The 19,870-nt window shown below is 36.1% G+C and overlaps 1 protein-coding gene across 1 annotated transcript; it reads right to left on the bottom strand.

Annotated features, from left to right (window-relative positions):
* Positions 1-3,820: 3,820 nt before the first annotated feature.
* On the bottom strand, positions 3,821-6,635 carry LOC114364938 (esterase FE4-like). Its single transcript, XM_028321295.1, has 3 exons — positions 6,429-6,635; positions 4,980-6,262; positions 3,821-4,546 (listed from the first exon to the last, which is right to left on the bottom strand). Exons 1-3 carry the CDS (start codon positions 6,618-6,620, stop codon positions 4,048-4,050), a joined length of 1,974 nt encoding a protein of 657 aa, XP_028177096.1. The 5' UTR covers positions 6,621-6,635; the 3' UTR covers positions 3,821-4,047.
* Positions 6,636-19,870: the final 13,235 nt, after the last annotated feature.

Raw genomic sequence — 19,870 nt, 5'->3', positions numbered from 1 at the left:
TGATATTGAATTCTGCAGACCTTTTACGCAGCACAACCTAGGTTATTGCCGACTTAATGAAGTGGAAAGTCCGAAAAATATATAAAAGGTTGCAAAAATATTATAACTTAAATATTTTTGAAGGTATCGTGAAATCAACGTTCAAGGGGCTTCATTACGGCACGGTCGGGAACGTGACATTTTTCGCCTCGTTTCAACTATTTCCGAACGAGTACAAGTTTGCAGACGAAGCTAGAATTTACCAACTATCGTAAGTTTATTGCAGAGTGGTAAAAGTCGATTTTATAGTATTTCTCTTTGACGAGGTGTTTACATTGTGGAAAATATCGTTTGGGATTAATATAAAATTACAGATTATTGAGATCCTATCGGATAAAAACATGGTGAAAGTTAAAAGTTATAAAAAAAATACTTAGTTTTTAAATGTCTAAATAGGCTAAAAAAACGCTTTAGCCTAGACGCAGACTACAAACTTTTTGTCGGCCGATAGTTGGGTCGGGCTGTTAATCAGTATGGAAATGTATGAAAGTGCGCACATTACACCGATTTGGTATCGGTCGATTCTTCATGCAAATTAGAATCGGGCCCAACTATCGGCCAACCAAAAGTTGATGGTCTGCGCCTAGGCTAATTAAGAAGGAGCGATTGAAGAAAAAAACACTTTTTAGCGATAATATTGAAAGTATTAGATTAAGTTTAAGCATTTCTACGGCACACTAAAGAATTAAGCTTTATGAAAATACGGGAACCGAAGGTATTATCTTCGTTAATATTAAACATATTATATTATTTTTGTAGGGCGTATTGTTGTTTAGGATATAATATTGTTGCTTTCAGAAAATTATTTCGTTGCCGTGTTGTTAACTCCACGGTATTTTATCCTTTTGTGCGTTTAAATTGCCTTTTTCGTGAGTTAAAATAACATAACACGGGAAATAATAAAGACGTCAAATGAAATTAATAAAAAAACAAAGCATCATAATTGTTTTTCTGTTGAAAAAGTACGAGTCTGTGAGTACGTCTGTTGAGTAAAATTCAAATTATTAATCCATTAATTAACCCTGAACTAACATTAAATTATTATTTTTAACGTGGACTAACGAATATAACCTACCTCTAAATACGATTCTGTGCCTGAAAAACTATTAATTTCGGTAAAACCTAGTATATTCGGGTCTATTACTCCGAAACCCCAGCTGTAAGATCATATCGAAGGCTTGTAAAGAGATTAGGGTCTTAAAACCTATTACATACGAGGTTTCGACCTCGCAAGCAGAAAATGCTGGGCAAAGCGTATAGTGGAATAAAGTAATGCCTATGAGTAGGTTCGCAGTGCCGTTTATTTACCAACATTTTGATAAAAGAGCAATAATAATGTAGTGCAATTTTTTGCGACGCCTTTGTTTATTAACTACGTACAACAACAAAAAAATGGGTACTAATAAAAAGTATGTGCTTTTTTGTGTGGTTAACTTACTTTTCTGAGCAAAATGTGACTCAATTTTGGAAATTGGCACTCTCATCTCTTTCTCTATATTTGTTTTCGATTGCCTCGCGCCTTCTTTGGGACAATCCTCAAGCCCATACCTTGGGATAATGCACAGTTTATGAAGCCCTGATAGTGGATATTAGTACTGACTACGACTACCTATGCTATTATCCTAGTCACTAGCAAGTGATACTAACTAGTATTCACCAGTAGTGGCGCAAACTGGTGCTACAAAATTCTATTAAATACGTTGCCCGTAGAGTCACTGAACTTTTTTGATGATTAGAAAAGTTTAACATTTTATTGTTTTAGACCCCTTGAAAAGTAAAAATTGTGGTACCAATTTTACTTACCTATGAGACAAATGGTAGAGTTATTGAACATACCGTTCACACGTGCATTGCGGCAAATCTTATCCATCCCAATTTTCGGTCGGTTGTACTTAATAGGATTGGGATTTTATCGGTGAAATTGTCCAGATGACTATCGCTAAAGTCGCATAGTTTTCTTATGATTAATATTCTCACTATGCGCAGATTATTTTGATATCATATAGGGTGTAATGTGCAGTGAGTGACCAATAACTAGAACGTGGAGTTTGTGCCTCTGAGACAAAAAGAACCGTTTTAGAATTAAAATAGACAGACTTCAATGCTTCAATGGTTTCAATTAAAATAGTAAGACACGGGTCTTAACGTGACGTTTATTAATGAGTTACATTATGTACCTACCTACTCACGGCTTGACGTTTCGGCTGCGATTGAGTCTGCTTGTTACCACGGCTACGGAACCCTAAAAAAGGACAGTTTGGTCAAAGTTTAACTTTAATTGGAACAGCTGTATCCCAGGCAAGAAGAAATTTGACCTACTAGACAGATGTCCTATAAGCTGGTGAGATTAGAAATATATTGAATATCCCAAAATCTCAATCCAGACCGATTATTATTCCTCTCGGCTTCCAGAAAGCCAGTATAATATTAATATTCACGGGTCACTACGACTTACAACATAAACAAGGGATACCACAGAAATGTCGTCCCAGTGGAATACTTATCGAGAAGCAATAAAGGCAATATCTGTTCGGCTGAGGGACATAGTTGATTTAGGTAATCAAGTAACTTGATTTTATACTAGCGTAGGAGGAGAGTTGTAACAGCGGAGAATTGTGACATTGTAAATTTCTGGGAGCTCGCAGCAGGGTGTAGCTTGAGTCTTGAACTAAAAAAGCGCACTGTTACGAGCTCGCTTGTCTTTAAAATTATATAATGTATAACTCAAAGGTGACTGACTGACTGACTGACATAGTGATCTATCAACGCACAGCCCAAACCACTGGACGGATCGGGCTGAAATTTATCATGCAGGTAGATGTTATGACGTAGGCATCCGCTAAGAAATGGTTTTACGAAACTCCACTCCTAAGAGGGTAAAACGGGATCCAAGTGTACGAAGTCGCGGGCGCTAGTAGATAATAAGTTCCAAAAAAAAATCGACAATGTCACAACTCTCCTCTATTACAATTTACAACTCACCTACATAGATCTCACTACCGATATTGTAACATACATTCAGATAGTACGCGTATGAAATTAGACAACCTTCTTGCGATCACATTATTTATCTCTAGCATGCGAAATCAACTCTTTCTTGTTGATTTTCAGATCTTTAATTTTATCATTTTTTATTTATTACATCATACAAAGGATTTTTGTTAAAACATAAGTCATACTTGTTCCTTTCAGTCCCCATTATTGAAGGAAGAGTGGAGCTAAGCTGCCTCTTGAAGCAGGTATACAAAACAACTGTAGAACAAAACCGCTTTGAAAAAGCAATCTCCCATTCAGTGACCTTTTGCTTCATACACGAAATATTATTATCGCGAAGTCATTACATCTGCCCGTTGTTTCGGTATTAATATCTCGGGTATTTACTACCCGGGGGGAGCAGGGGTCGGCTCCAATTATGTCGCCTGCCACGATTAACCCGGGTATACTTCATTACATGGTGTTTGAGGGTAGAATTACAGTCTTGTGTACATGGCCGATGTCAAAGTCAAAACGCTATATCAATTTTTGTATGCGCGCATTACAAAATGTTACCTTATATTTTTTCGCCAAGTGGTATCTGGGAACCACACTATCTTGTCGTACAAGGACACACACTATTGAAACAAAATTTATCTGATCACGGAATCAATTATTCCAGTTCTTCGATGTTAATAGGTTAAATAGATAACATAAAATTAAATTACGGCAATAATTTTCGTAGAAATTTTGCAAGGATTTATTTCTTTGCTAATCGAATGATAAGGAAAGTAAATCAGTAAGATTATTTATGTTTGAACATAATTTAATACTTATTCACTAACACGTGTCATGTAAAATCTAATCAGGCCAATAAATTATACTTAGTATGTACCTAATCTATTTGTCTTACTTTAAAATCCAAAAAAGTCCACTTGCACAAATGCACAGTCTTTAAAGTAACTTAAATTTATAATTACTGAGTTTGAAAAGCGAAGCTTTGCCTGGCCTACATAATAGCACATTAAAAAATTCTTACTTAAACGCTATTACAGCGACAACCGTGAAAAACATCCATAGCTGATGAGAAAATATGTTGTTAGCAGAGTTATATCCCTCTGTCGTCGGTTCTACGTCATCTGCTTCTGTAGTTGTTTCATCGTCTCCATATGCTTCTGTAGTCGTTTCTTGATCATCGTATGTTTCTGTAGTGGTTTCTTCATCTTCAGCTGTCTCTGTAGTCGTTTCTTCATCTTCAGCTGTCTCTGTAGTCGTTTCTTCATCATAGGAATCTGTAGTCGTTATTTCATCTTCCGGTGTCTCAGTTGTAGTTGGCTCTGCCTCTGGTTCATTTTCTACTGGTTGTTGAGGTATTGCTTCATAGACGTCATAAATTGCGTCCCAGAAGGCGCCTCTACTCTCAACTGGAATGCCAGCAACTTGAATGGTGTCACCTATGGAGTAGTGTGGAAACCGGTTGGCACTGGCCACTGGCGGCCATGTCGGCAAGGAAGATTCTGATGGGGTTGGGTTCCTAAAAAATAAGCAGAGTTATCACATCCGATAAAATCATAATTCTATAGAGATTTAAATAAAATTTACGGAGACTATCAGAAACATGAAACAAACAAGGATATTAGATAGATAGATAGAAAATATTTATTTGTCTCAAAACGGGTTATTTTATTAGGTATTTAGACTATTCTGTTTTCTCGATATTCATTATAGTCTATTAGAATAAATTATAGGAAGCTCTAGCTAGATCATGCTACCATGTGAGACGTTGAGTAAAGGTCTTTTTTATTTACGCATTTAATGTCAGGTTAATACCCGTATTTACTGATAAAAGTATGCATTCATCACAAAATTTATAAGTACTGGTAATTTTATTTATTGCCTCACAAATATATTTGTTCTGTCACCACCACCTAGATGTTAAATCACCAAGTATCTGTTAAAGTTCTTACCCTGTGCTAATAAAATTAGATATAATCTCTCTCATCGTTTGTGACATATTAGTTCGTTCCTCTGATAAGCTTTCAGGTATTGAGTGATCTAATAGAATGTCAAATTGATCACAGTGATCAGCCCCTCGATCATCAGCATTCGGTATACTTGTAGATTCATTGTGTGTGAAAGAGTATTCGTATAAATAAATATTATCTTGACCAGCTCCAACTCGCAATGAAACACTACGAAGTATTCCACTTAGGAATACCACATCAGTAAAATAATTAATGTACTGAGAAACAGAAGACTCGCTGATCTCTCCAGGTCCAAAATAAAATTCTTTAACCATATTAGCTACTTCAACTTTTTGTGTTTCGTTTTCGAACTGCAGGTTAGCTGGTAAAAATTGAGAGAAATCTTCATTCATTGCAACGGTCCATTCGTTGAGCTGCATAATTCTGAATAAACCTTCATGTTTAGCATATCCATATATAACTGGTAGATTTTTGAAATTACCACTCTTCAAAACATTTATAGGCGCGTCTTCTAGAAATCTTTGTTGGCCAATATTTGCCTCTACACAAGGTTGGAAAGTAAAGTAAGAATTTTTGGTAGAGGCCATGTCCAACAGAGAGCTAAATAGATTGGAAAGAGGTATTGTTGTGTAAAACTCTGCCAAATCCTCTAAACTGCTCACGTTCGCGTTCGTGAAACCAAGACTTTGAGCATAATCCCTTGCATTTTGGATGGGATTTATTTGTGTTGAAAATGGGTTTATGCTGCAACCACTTTCGGCAATAACCTTGTTAAACAGGCCGTCGGTCATATTGGAGAGCATGAGCAAGTCTACTGATGACCCTCCCGCGCTACAGCCACTTATCGTCACATCATTAGGGTTGCCTCCGAACCCAGCAATGTTGGTTTGTACCCAGCGCAACAATGCTACCTGGTCTTTCATACCAGCATTCCCAGGGGCATCATCTGTGCCAAGGCATAGGAAACCATGGGGTCCGAGGCGGTAATTGAAGGTGACAACGATAATATTAGCGTCACTAGCCAGACCATTAGCTTTTTGGAATATGCCTGCTCCTAATAAATAGGCTCCACCGTGAACTATCACCAGAACTGGGAGGTTAGTTTCGTTTGTATTCGGCACGTGTATATTCGCGACTAGACAGTCTTCTTTGAAGTTTAAAGGTGAGTCATCAGGAAAAAGCGCGGAGATGCTCTGAGGGCATAGGATCCCCCGATCAACTGCGGGAAAAACTCCCATGAATACTGAATTTACTGTGTAGGGAGCCTAAAACAGATAAAATATTACAAATTGAATTATTCTGATTCATATTATTATCAGCACATTATGTAATACGCTAATTGAATGTGAAAATTTGCAAAGATTTAAATGTGAACTTAAGTTTTATAACTGTCAGATTCTATTTTCGATAGGATACATTTTACTCTCTCACCTTAAACTTGTCTGTACCAGTGGGTGCAAGAGCGTACGGGACATTTAAGAATTCGAACACATCATAGTTGGCCGCTTTGTACCCCCTGATTTGTCCTTGGGTGATGGTCACCACCTTCGACTCGGTTTCCTCAGTTTCCTGACCGGCGCCGGCGGCCACCAACGCACAAACCAACACTACCACCCTCCACATCTTAAACGATTACAATAACGAATTGACTGCAATTATTTCTTTTTATACAATATGATAATGCATAATACAACAGATTAAGATAGCAGTATGAGTTGTAAGAAATTCTTTGGCAGTGGCACCTGCTGAGTAGATAGTAAATTTTGGATAAGATTAAAAATTCTGACAAGTAGGTATTTCGGCGTATTTGGACTATGGGTAATAATTTAATAGCATAGTATTGTGGCATGTAGATCTGGATATGTATATACGACTCGGGATTTTTGTATGTTTATTGTTTTATACATTAGTGAGTCGTTATTTGTGTATATTTTCATTTCACCGGAAAAAACATTACATTGTCTCCATAACCGTGGCTGATGACACATATTAATTAATAAGATTTAGTTCCAACGGGACACAATTTCAACGGGAAACATTTTCAATCAGACACATTCCCACGTGGACACAGTTGCAAACTGACACAATACAGTCAGTCGAATAAATGAAAGTGAAATGAAAAATATGAACATTAAAATAACTATATTTTATTACAATTAAAAACAAAATTAAACAGAAATAAGCATCTTCGCGTACTTTCCTTAAATCAATAAAATAACCTAAACATAACATAGACCTGGCTTTTATGAGGGGTTAGGTCAACTAAAATTCAGATTTCGTGGCGTTTCCGCACATAGATATGGAAAGACTAGCGTCCGCCCGCGACTTCGTACGCGTGGATCCCGTTTTATTATCCCCTATATCTATCTTACGCGGTTTAGATTTTTTCATACAAATGTTTTTTCCCGCTAACTCTAATTTTGCAATATCCTGTTGTCTAAGCTTTAAGTTTACTAAGGTACCTGCATGCCAAATTTTAAGCGTCTTAGCAGTCTTACTTAAGCGGTTTAGATTTTTCATACAAAAGGATTTTCCCGCTAATTCCCGTTCCCGTGGGATACTCCTAAGTATACTTTAACCTGCCCAGGAGTATGAAAAATAATTGTACCAAGTTTCGTTAAAATCCGTCGAGTAGTTTTTGTTTCTATAAGGAATATACAGACAGACAGACAGACAAAAATTTTACTGATTGCATTTTTGGCATCAGTATCGATCTCTAATCACCCCTTGATAGTTATTTTGAAAATATATTTCATGTACAGAATTGACCTCTCTACAGATTTATTATAAGTATAGTATAACGCCCAGACCGGTCACAGAAATTAAAATGCATCATTTCAATTTCTGCCCGGCCGAGAATCGAACCCGGGACCTCTCGGCATAGTAGTCCGTTCTGAACCACTACACCAAACGGCAGACGAATATATCCATGACAATTAAAACATTTTATTTTTTTCATTAAAACATTTAACTGATGATACAATAATTGATGTGTCCACGTGGAAATGTGTCTGATTGAAAATGTGTCCCGTTGAAATTGTGTCTCGTTGGAACCAAATCATTAATAAGCATCTGGCTGGTAATATTTTGTGTTCTGGGATTAAAATCTACTGCACTGTCTAAACTATACAAATTAATAACTATACAGGGTGGAATTTTGTAAAGCCACCTGAAGGGAAAGTACTCTATCTAATACAGTACATAGATTAATCAAAGAAAACAAAGAAAACTGCAATTAAATTATTTATTTGTAGGTATATTATAATGTAGGTACATCTGATGATATAGCTGGACCGCTCCTTTAAGAATAAAATGTCGTGTTTGACTGAACATACAACCATAGCAAACATTTTCAGTACTTAAATTTATGGGACAGCTTGTATCTCTAGTATCTAGATACAGTGCGCATGGACGCACAGGGTCAAACACGAACCACTCAAAGAACTCTATACAACGCTGTGCGTCCGATTTGCTGCTTCACTTATTAAGAAGCATCGTTAGTGAATACGGGCGTTAGTATACAGATGCTTTCCTATTTACTGTTGCTGTTGAATAACAGGTTTTGTCATCCATCTAAGACAATTTATTTACCGTACATACAAAAGGCTGCTTTTATGTCATTCTACTTATTTTGTAAGCGAACGTTTATAAAGACAAAGGACTTGTGCAACAATACATCCCTTTTGATGTCTTGAGAGTCTGCTATTGGCATCGGATGAGAAATAAAATTGGTTAGGTACCTTCTTTCTGGAAAATATCGTAGCTACCCGTTAAAAGATATCAGTGTTGAACAACATAGTTATGTGTAGATGATTTCTAAAGATTTTCTGTATTTATATTCTGCTTAGACTAAAAAGGAATTCGTGTAGGTAGGTAAAGGTTACGTTACTGTACTCGTAGTACTTTCCTTAAATTGAAATAAGAATAAAGTTACAGTTCCTAATTTCAGGTTTCGTGAAGTTCATTATTTGGCATTGGCAAGTAGGTAAGTAAGTATACGGATTTTAATTAAAGGCACCGACTGCTATTGAACTGCCTTTTCTTAAGTTGAAGTTAAGTTATGTTTATGACAATCCATATAAAAAGGTAAATATGGTTGAATTAAAATTGCAGGACCTTTCAAATATTGCTTTCACTGACTATTATTATTATATATAATTATGTTTCTTGTTAATTTCCTGTATGGATTACAAGAAATTTTTCCAATTACTTTCAAATATTCTAAATTATCAAAGGGCAAGCTATATTTGGACTATACTTATTTTGCATGCTCTATTCATTTTAAAGTAAAAGTTAGATTAGAGCTATAGCAATGGGCAGGGCACATAGTACGCAGAAATGACGGCCGATGGAGCAGCAAAGTTCGTCCACCCACAAGGTGGACCGACGACATCATAAAGGTAGCAGGAAGGCGCTGGACGCAGGCCGCTACCAACCGGGCAACATGGAAAGCATTGGGGGAGGCCTATGTCCAGCAGTGGACTTCCTATGGCTGAAATGATGATGATGAAAAAGCTAGATTGAAACCATCTAAGCACAATTTTTTTTCTTGTGTTAGAAGAACTTTACATACACAGTTTGTGGTATACACCATGCTAATTAAAAGCAAGCTCGGTCTAGTTGCTGATAAATTCAAATCAAATCAAATCAAATCAAATCATTTATTTGTAAAACATAGGTAAATGTATAAATCAGGTGGTACATAATAATGGTAGTGGTACATAATAATTGCATGCAATGCATACTAGACAGTGCTGTCAGCCCTAGACCTAGCAACGGCTAGTGATGCAAGAGTCAGTCTTATTGTGTAAGTCCTAAAAGTTTGTTTAAAATAAAGCTGGTAAAAAGAAAAATGATTTTCTCCTCCACAACATAATCATGTAGGTAATACAAGTAGAAGAAGTATTTTGTCTGGCAAGGTTTTTTCGAAATACTTCGATATTTAGGCTGAGTTGCACCACCTAACTTTGACCGTAACTATCGGAGTTTTTTGAATGGAGTATGACAGATTTTTGACGTTTAGTAAGTCAAAGTAAGATGGTGCAACCCAGCCTATGTAAATAACCCTTTACACACGAGAATAAAAAAGTGTCAATATTTTAATAAAACTTTACTAAGGGGTTATTTTAGAGTTTAAATAAGATTAGAAAAATACTTAAAAAAAAATTGAAATTTCAGTTTTCCTGAAAGTATGCCCTCACGATAGTGAGGCTTCGGTATAATTTGTTAGTCTCACGATAGTGAGTGTTATACTATTTAGTTAATTTATTTAATGAAAACTATTAATTTATGAGCACATAAGTATTCATTTGGTAAGAGATCCCTATAAGTAAAGAGTAAGCTATAATTTAACAAGCAATTAAACCTCTTTTAGCAAACTGTCTTACAAAAAACGAATTAATTGAAAAATATCCACCTTTTGACAAATTTGCAAAGTAAAAACCTTTATTAGTTTGGTTGGCACCAATATGAGGTCCGAGATGATTATTAAGAGATTGTAAAATAGAACAAAATTACTTTATAACTAATAATAAAGAAATAAATGTCATTTTTATGGCTTAAGATGATATGACTGGAAACAGCTTTTTTGTGAGAAAGGCACAGGTAGACATCTCACTTAGCACATTTAATTTTTGACCAGCTAGAACATCCTTCCAACATGTAACACCTCGGTGCTTTTTAGCCAGGTAATCGTTCTCATCTGTGTTATCATTTGCCTTCTGACCTTAAAAGTCTATATTATATTGTTTATGGATGTCGAGTCGTTTAGTAAATTTTCAACACGATGCTCTTTATTAGGATATCTGTTTAAAGCCTCAGCTATGCTAAAACGAAAATAGAGTAATGCTAAAATGTCTTTTTTTGAATAACCATTAGCTGTGCAATCAATTTTCTAAAGCCGCCGCGAATTAACAACTGCCAGGTCCAAAATTTAAACTAGAACTTTCAAACCCTATTATCTTGTAATAAAGGTTTGGTGGCATTCCATTTGTTAGTCCAGAATATCTACACCACTAATATCGTTCAACGATTGAATAATAAGATGGACCTCTTTGCAGGTATATTGATCCTTTATTTATCATGGGTTGCACCTTCCAAAGCGGTTGTCTTGTTCTGTTTCTGCTAGTTGGTCATGGTAAAATACATAAAGGGAATGTCGTGTGGGTACAAATCGGTTATGAACTATTTTGTTAGCAATAAGCCCCTATTTTTTATACTAGTGTGTCAGTACATATGCAAACATGGGTCCGGAAGGCATCTCATGAAAATATGTGCACTGAACACTATAGCAATTTCGGTTCTAATAGTTTTTAATTCTTTATCGATTTAACGCATGTAGTGCAAGTTTGTAAACCTAGCAATCTCTTTGTAAAATGTGTCATCAAAATAATCAATTGAGATACTCAGTTGGAGTACGAATTCAATTTGTTTGAATTTTCTTCCAAATTGACCCTGTATTTTGTAGCGGACGTGGCTTTTGTTTCAGCTTTTGCTTGCCACATAGTATTTTTAAAATGTCTGACCAGCCTTGCTGATTCATGTTCAGGGTCTACTTCGTCTCCTGAGCTTTCACATTTGGTATTCTACTCTTCAAAGTCCGTAAAAACCCGAAATTGTGTTTCCTGGTCCTTTTAGTCATGAAAATCTTTAATTTCATAGTCGGTTGCGTTTCCAAATAATGCTACGACACATCCTTCATATTTAGGATGCACTAAAATAGAAAAACAACTAAACACTAAGCCATAATATCAAATCACAAATAAAATAGTTTTCAATCAACTACTGGAGGTTTGACCGACCAGTTACGATCGTGCGACTTAATTTTGTGGTAGTAATAATTATTAATTTATGCAATGAAATAACAATAAAAGTATTCCATTCGGATAATCACTGTTTTCGTAATAAAATAAAACTATAACACTTATCCGAAAACAACAATAACCACATAAAATCAATATTTACACTGGCCGCCTCTCGTTTCAAAAAATGCAGTCAACTTTAAGTCCGAGTAAACGAGCACTGACAGGTCCCAACACTAAATGAGCGGCACTGTGTGCGAGTAAATATCTCTCACGAGCGATCGCTGCCGATTGCGGCCGCAAAAACAAGTTTACATGGGCATGAGATTTTTTCAAAGTTACTCTCACGTACGTGTATCGTCGTGTGTAAAGGGATAATACATACTGTATAACAAGAGTAAATACTAATGAGTAGGTCATCTTCATAGAAACGCACGGGCGCGGTTTGTATGTGAGCGCGCCAACACGTAGGTATGCGGCGCGCACGCACACACTGACAAAATTTTGCGGGGATTAGCGGAGAGCCAGTCATGGTTGCGCCGAATTTTTTCAGTGTGTGCGAGCGCGCCGCATACGTATATTGGCGCGCTCACATACAAACCGCGCTCGGTGCGTTTCTATGAAGATAACCTACTCATTTGTATTTACTCTGGTATAACACAGCCCAACTAAAAACCAAATCAAGTAACAAGTAGCAGATAAATTATGTTATCATCTCATGACGTACATGTGGATTAAAACTGATTAATGAGTGATTCATTAAAAATAACGTCATCTTTTGTCGGGGAAGAACATAAACTTCATAATTTCCATCCTGGTAATACATAATCAGTAATTTGAAATTTGATAGCAATCAAAATATTTTGGTTTCAACAGAAATCTCATAAAAAACCATCTCTTCAAAAATCGATATGATTAGCGGCGATATCGATCTCTTTAGAGCAAACAAATTACAAAATCAGCAGTCAATCATTATGTATGTGACCAGTATGACCTAATTTTTCTCTTGAGAATTTTATATTGGTTCAGTAGGAAAAGTAGAGGGTTGTATTTCAGTTCAAGTAAAAGTACTGTGGCTTCTCAGGTTTGTTGTAATTTAGTGTACGAGTAGGTAATTATTATTATGCTGTCGACTCTACTTTTAATCGCAAAAAAAAAGATAACGAAGCCCATATTATAGAGATTAAAACTACTTTAGTAATTTCCTATTTCCGGTATACTGTGTTCACTTCATTAATATACAGGGTGGAATTTTGTAATGCCACCTGGAGGAAAAGTACCCTTAATACTGTAGATAGAAAATTTTACTCAAAGAAAACATTCCTTTATTTTTGAAGTTGGTTCGATTCCCGGGTGTAGCAAGCAAATTTTTGGAAATCTTTGAATGCCGTTCTATTTCTTTTCAAAAATAAAGCAATGTTTTCCTTGAGTAAAAATTTCTATCTACAGTTATTAAGAGTACTTTCCCTTCAGGTGACATTACAAAATTCCATCCTGTACATTTATGTAATGGATACTTTAAGTAGGCATAAATGTAAATATGCTTTTGCTTTTCACCAAATGCACATTTTCAGACCAAGACCACTCGTTAACTTAATGAATGAAATGATCGTTGTCTGTTTGTTCGAATCGAATCTTTTAACAACTGAGTTAACCTAAGGTTCAAATTCGCCCTGAGTTTTCCAGCGACCGTTAATTTGGATCAGAGAATCTGCTCAATCATCTCTCTCGTAAATCGAGACGTATTTTATATTATTACTTGGGGCCTGCCTTGCCATCGCGTTTACGTGTTCCTTAACACAGAAGACTTACGGTCGATTTTTGTACAACTTGTCTATTCCCTAAATTGAATATACGCATAAATTTGACAAGACGCAAGATAACGTAGAATGCTACTCTTGCAAAGAGTGAACTCTTCAAAGCGAGGAGATTAAGTCTAATGTCCTACTTCAGCGCTTTCAGGGTTTATTTTTTTATTAGTCAGCCTTTTTCATAAATTCAGCCTCTTCAACCTCAACGCTATTTAGCGGTAAAACCAACGTTAATTTAAGATCTTAACACCAATCATGAGATATTTTAAAGAACGAGTGTTTGAAAAAAATAAATACCGCAAGTAAAAAATGAACCTACGGAAATTCTCTTACAAAAACATAATTTCCTAACTTATTTCATTAACCAAAGTAGTTAGAACCTTTCTTTCCAGGCATTTCGATACAAACCCTTGGAGAATCAGATTTTAGAGTTATAGAGACTGGTAGAGCGAGACCTCCGATTGCTTCATAGTTCTAGCGTTTAACTCGGTCATTGTGAGGTATGGGAGCGTGTTTTTGTAACGTCAATAATCGTCAGCAAAACTTTCAGATTTTTATGCTCTGTCACGTCATATTAGTTCAATATCATTTACCCTTATACTTCAGGCACACGGAATGAGTGTGCTAGAACTAAGTAAAACTAAATAGTAAGACACTGGTCTTAACGCGACGTTTATTAGTGAGTTACATTATGTGGCCTTACGTTTCGGCTGCTATGCTACAGCCGTGGTCACAAGCAGACTGGCGGCTCGCGGCGTCGTCCATTCGGGAGAACTTGAAAAATTTCTTCTTTTACTAATGTATAGATCTCGCAACAAGAGTTGAGGTGAACAACGCTTGTCGTGCGTGACAGATTTGTGTGTTCTGTATTGAAATATTACATTAGTGTGAGTGCGTTTGCCTCAACCTTTGTTGCGCGAGCTATATTATGTGTACGCTGTCAAATAGTTTACAAATAACCCTGCCTAATCTGGTGGCTAAGCAAATTCACGCAAACCCCTTTATCTCGAATTAATGTCCTCATCAAAACTAGGGTTGACAATCTGTCAGGGAGACATGTTTATGAGGGTCGCATCGCCAGAGACGTCTCTTGATCGTTGGGTTTTGAATAAACATGCTAAGCCATATTTACACGTAGTTATATTATATTAGCCTATAAGACCATCGATTTATCGTCGGCACAGATAGTTTAGTCGGGCAGTTGATCAGTGTGGGCATGTATGGAAGTGCGCACATTACACCAATTCGATTTGTGCCGATTCTTCATATAATTTAAAATCGGGCACAACTATCGGCCAACTAAAAATCGGTGGTCTGCGCTTAGTCTTACACGCACAATCAATCCTCAACGATATTACTAATATTTTTTTAAAAACATAGTTCACCCCCGGTAGCGGAAGTCTGTCATGCGGTTTTTCGTTTCTTAAGTAATTTTATTACGATAAAAGTTCTAAGTTATATAATTTATTCATTTCCCTCGATAACGTGCAAAACAATCCAGTAAGGGATTCTGGGAAGAACAAATCTTATATTACCTCTTAAGAACAAAGAAGAAGTAGTTTAATATTCAATCACTTTTATACTCATAATGGAATAGCACCACCCACTGTCACTTCAATGTTATATCAAGGCATCATCAATCTTAATAAAAATGAATTGCTGTTTGTTAGTCTCGCTAAAACTTGAGAATGGCTGGACCGATTTGGCTGATTTTGGTTTTTGAATAATTGTTGTAGTCCAGGGAAGGTTTGAACGGTGAGAAACATGGGAAAAATAACGATTTGATTTCCACGCGTACGAAGTCACGGGCACAGCTAGTAAAATACTTATACCTAATTATGCTAAATGACAAAATTTTAAAAACTTTCTACTTATTTGGCTTACCTCTATTTTTTAAAACGTTTTTATAAACTTCAGTTAACTTAATTTGCTATCATCTATACAAGTTATACCTAATTGAAATGACATGAAAAAAAATCATACATTATTGCGACTCTACATATAACTCTTGCGGACAACCCAGGACCGATCGTTGAGGAAATCCTTGGGGAAGCCTTTATCCAGCAGACGGCTTTTAGGTTGAAAAGGAAAAACATTGTGACATTGATAATGTTCACAAGATTGTGAGAATTCGAATTTATCAAAGCTTAAACTATTCTTTTAAGTAATTTCACAATAACTCGTCGGGTATTATGACTCAGGGCCCAGTTACGTTAATATCATGCAATCGCATCATCGCATCTTGTAGGCACAACCCTACAAGAATCTGCTGCGAAAATTAATATAATCTCTCCCAGTATCGTTGTCCATTCCAGCTACGCGACATACCACCAATAAATTGTTTTACCACACCTTACACAAAGTCTCGGGTGCGACGAAATCTGTTCAGCGCGTGTCGATAAATATTGATGACCCAGCTCTGTCGCTACGGCCAGCAACGTTATTGCTCATCGTTTACGAGGTTTCGAATCTATCCGTCACTGTCGCTCATGCCGAGATATCGCTTTGCGTGAGAGGGATAAAAACATCCGAGAATTCGGATCACGTCGTTGGGAGTAGTCCAAAGTCGCCCCGCAGGCGTTGATAGAGTGCCCGTATGAACGAGGCCGTGAGACATTGTGTGTAACAACTCATTTGATGTTACAGCCCTTGAGTCCTTTGACGGCTTGTGGGTAGCTCAAGGAAGTGATAAAAAGGCATGTATAAATTGCCACTGACACTTGGGCTTAATACATGAATGAAACTGAAAGATAAGGCTATATCTTAGTAGGATATCTAATGCTTAGTAATATTAGCTTTAACCCACGACTGCGAATACGGTCTCCTTAATTTTATTCTGTCAAAGACTTTCCAACATTTAAAAAGACCTGTGTGCTTACCATGAGTTTACGTTACGTGTGCTCGCTAGCGACTGCGTAAAAAATGACATTTGAATGTATGACAGATTGGTACAGCGCCCTTAGCGGCTACTTTCAAGAACTAAAATCTTCATAGATTTTTTTGACGTATTTACTAGCGAGCACACCTAACATAAACTCATGGTAAGCACACTGCCCTATGAATCACACAAACAGCCAAATCGATGGAATCGACAGTTTTATTTTTATACAGTGCAATGTGAATTATTAAAAAATAATAATTCAAAAATAATAAATACGTAGCGCGTAAAAAACCTGGAATTTAGAGACTTGAAAAAATAAACTATATAAATATTTCAGTTTTCTTCCACAACTACGGACCTATAGGAAAAAAATAACATAATTATAGCGAATCTTTTCAGTGTACTACCTACCTTGTTGACTACGGAACCTTAAAGTGACGGGTTCCCTACTTGTGTTCGAAAGTTGATAGTTCGATTTTTATTATACCGAACACGCTGTGTCGGTAGTTCAGTTGTGCGATATTTTATTGTATCGATGCTTTATTGGTGCGATGTAACATTTGTGCGAAAAATTCTGTAGCGAAAAACCCTACGACGATTGATCATTACCTACTTCGATAATTTATTCCTTCGATAGTAATGTCGGTTCGAAATGCCTACTAAATATTAAATAGTCCTGTGATTTAACTAAATATCATAACTACCTACATAAATCTTCATTGTTTTTATTATTTATTAATTTAAGGAATTAGGAAGACAGGCAATAAATGGACAACACATTAAATGATCATTTACATGTCTTATTTTCATAAAAAATAAATAAACAAAACTTTTAATTAATTTTAAATTAAAAAAAATATATTATGACTACATTTTCAAACACATTTTACCAATAAAAATGCAAAAAAATTAATTACATACATTATAATTGTGATTATAATTCTATATTATTAGAAATGGCTCTTAAAAAAGGAATAAGTTTTGTTTATTTTTTGTTTATGAAAATAAAACATGTAAATTATTATTGAATGTGTTTTCATTTATTGCCTGTCTTCCTAATTGATTGAATGAAGATATGTAGGTAGGTATGATATTTAGTTAAATCACAGGACTTTTTAATACTTAGTAGGCATTTCGAACCGACATTACTATCGGAGGAATAAATTATCGAAGTAATGATCAATCGTCGTAGGGTTTTTCGCTACAGAATTTTTCGCACAAACGTTACATCGCATCAATAAAGCATCGATACAATAAATTATCGCACAACTGAACTACCGACACAGCGTGTTCGGTATGATAAAAATTGAACTATCAACTTTCGAACACAAAAGGAACCCCATTTGTAATCTTTCTCTAATCGAATAAGTAATGAATCATTAACTTAAAAGCATATCTATTGATTGAGCTACATATTAAATGATTGTGAAAGTTATCTTCAATGAGTCAGAATTTATACAGAGTATAATTCCATTTATAGGTTAACTAGCTTTCGCCCGCGGCTTCACCCGCGTGAAATTTAGTAAGTCACAGATCGTCATAAATTATAGCCTTTATGATAATCTAGGTTATAAACAATAATACTGTAAAGTTTCATCAAAATCCGTTCAGTATTTTTTGCGTGAAAGAGTAACCAACATCTGGACATCCAAACTTTCGCATTTATAATATTAGAAGGATATGATTATCAGCTTTATAAGGCAGGTTAAGAAATGGATGGTCCGTGTATTTGACAAAGATGGCGGGAGGCACCTGGATGCGGGCAGCACAGAACTGGTCGTTGTAGGAATCGTTGGGGGAGGCCTTTGTCATTTGTGGACTTCTGTGACTGAAACGTATGGACTTTTTGAAAATCATTTAATATTAACAAAGACATAAACGGGACACGAGGTGCCTGGATGCGAGCGGCGCAGGATCGGTCTTCGTGGAAATCCTTGGAGGAGGCCTTTGTCCAGCAGTGGACGTCTTTCGGCTGAAACGAACGAACGAACGAAACGGGACTATTCTCACCGCTAAAACTCCTGTGTAGCCAGGATTTTCAGCTTGACTACTAATAAAAATCCAACCAGTAGGTAGGTCAAGTTTGTTCCGAGGGAAAGTTAAAACGGACGAAATTAATCAGAAGAACATAGGAGGAGTTCGAAGTTAAGGTTTAACTTCCCAAATAAAGACATAGCAAAGAATGTGCTCATCATTATCACCCCAAGGTTGACCATTACGCAAAACACCACAAAGTACGATCTAGAGATATTTTATCATGCAACTGCTGCCAACTATTTTTGCGTTGGCAAATAGAAAAAATACTTATAACTGAAATTTTTTATTCGCTTAACCAAATAAACCTCTTTTCTTGCTCAATCTTATTCACCCTTTTCAAAGTAAAATAAGGTCTCCTTGAAACTCATTTGAATTTTCATACGTCAAGGTTTCGATTTCGGTAACGATCGCAACGTCCTGGGCACATACGCCCCAGGCTATAAATATATGCGCTCAGCGATCAGCTCTGTTTTATTGGTGTAGCGTATATTGGATGGTAGACAAGAATTCTGTACAGTCAATGCCAATAGAATAATACAGTATTTGTATAATTCATGCTGACAAATAAAATTCGACTCAGTCGGAGATTTGAATCATGTCCAGCACTTTAAATCAAAGATTCTATTCGAATTCTTTATAAGTAGACCATTTGGAGTCTAAATTATTTGGCTTTATTTATTTGGTCAGTTGGCAGTTTCTATTGGGGTAGACAATACCTACATACAGTAGATTATGTAGTAAAAACATTTTTCACGACAAAATTATTGATAACGCCAAGACTCGGTTATTTCTAGTTAATATTACCGTAGTTAAGACTGTAACTGTATACTGTCGGGTCGGCCACAGTGTTAACTATCCATTTCCGTTTTTGCTCTCATTTTCATTAAAATGGTGATTCTTTGCGATAGAATAAGATGACAATATAATCGGCAATGGGTAATTAACACTGTTGCCGATAGTAGGTACTTACCATGAGTTCACGTTAGATGTACGCTAGCGAGTGCGTCAAAAATCTATGAAGATTTTAGTTCTTGAAAGTAACCGCTAGGGGCGCTATTACAATCTGTCATAATAATATATTTAATATCTATTTTTACGAAGTCGCTAGCAAACACACCTAACGTAAACACACAGGTCTACCTAAAAGCTGAGCTATCTACTTGCCAGAGAGCTATAAAAAGATATTTAGGATCTCGTTAACCGCATGCGCTATTGTACACCCTGTATGCTCTAATTTTCGTTCATGTAGGGGAATGACATTACTTTACCTTGTTATCAAAGATATACATACTTATCACCATCACATGCAAAAATAATTACACGCGGCGACGCGTGTTAGCCTAG

The sequence above is a fragment of the Ostrinia furnacalis genome, unplaced genomic scaffold (genome assembly GCF_004193835.3).
Source record: "Ostrinia furnacalis isolate ACB-3 unplaced genomic scaffold, ASM419383v2 OfSCF7505, whole genome shotgun sequence".
In the NCBI taxonomy this organism is placed as follows: Eukaryota; Metazoa; Arthropoda; class Insecta; order Lepidoptera; family Crambidae; genus Ostrinia; species Ostrinia furnacalis.
Note: the sequence above shows the minus strand (reverse complement) of the source record. Positions and strands in the feature narration are given on the sequence as shown.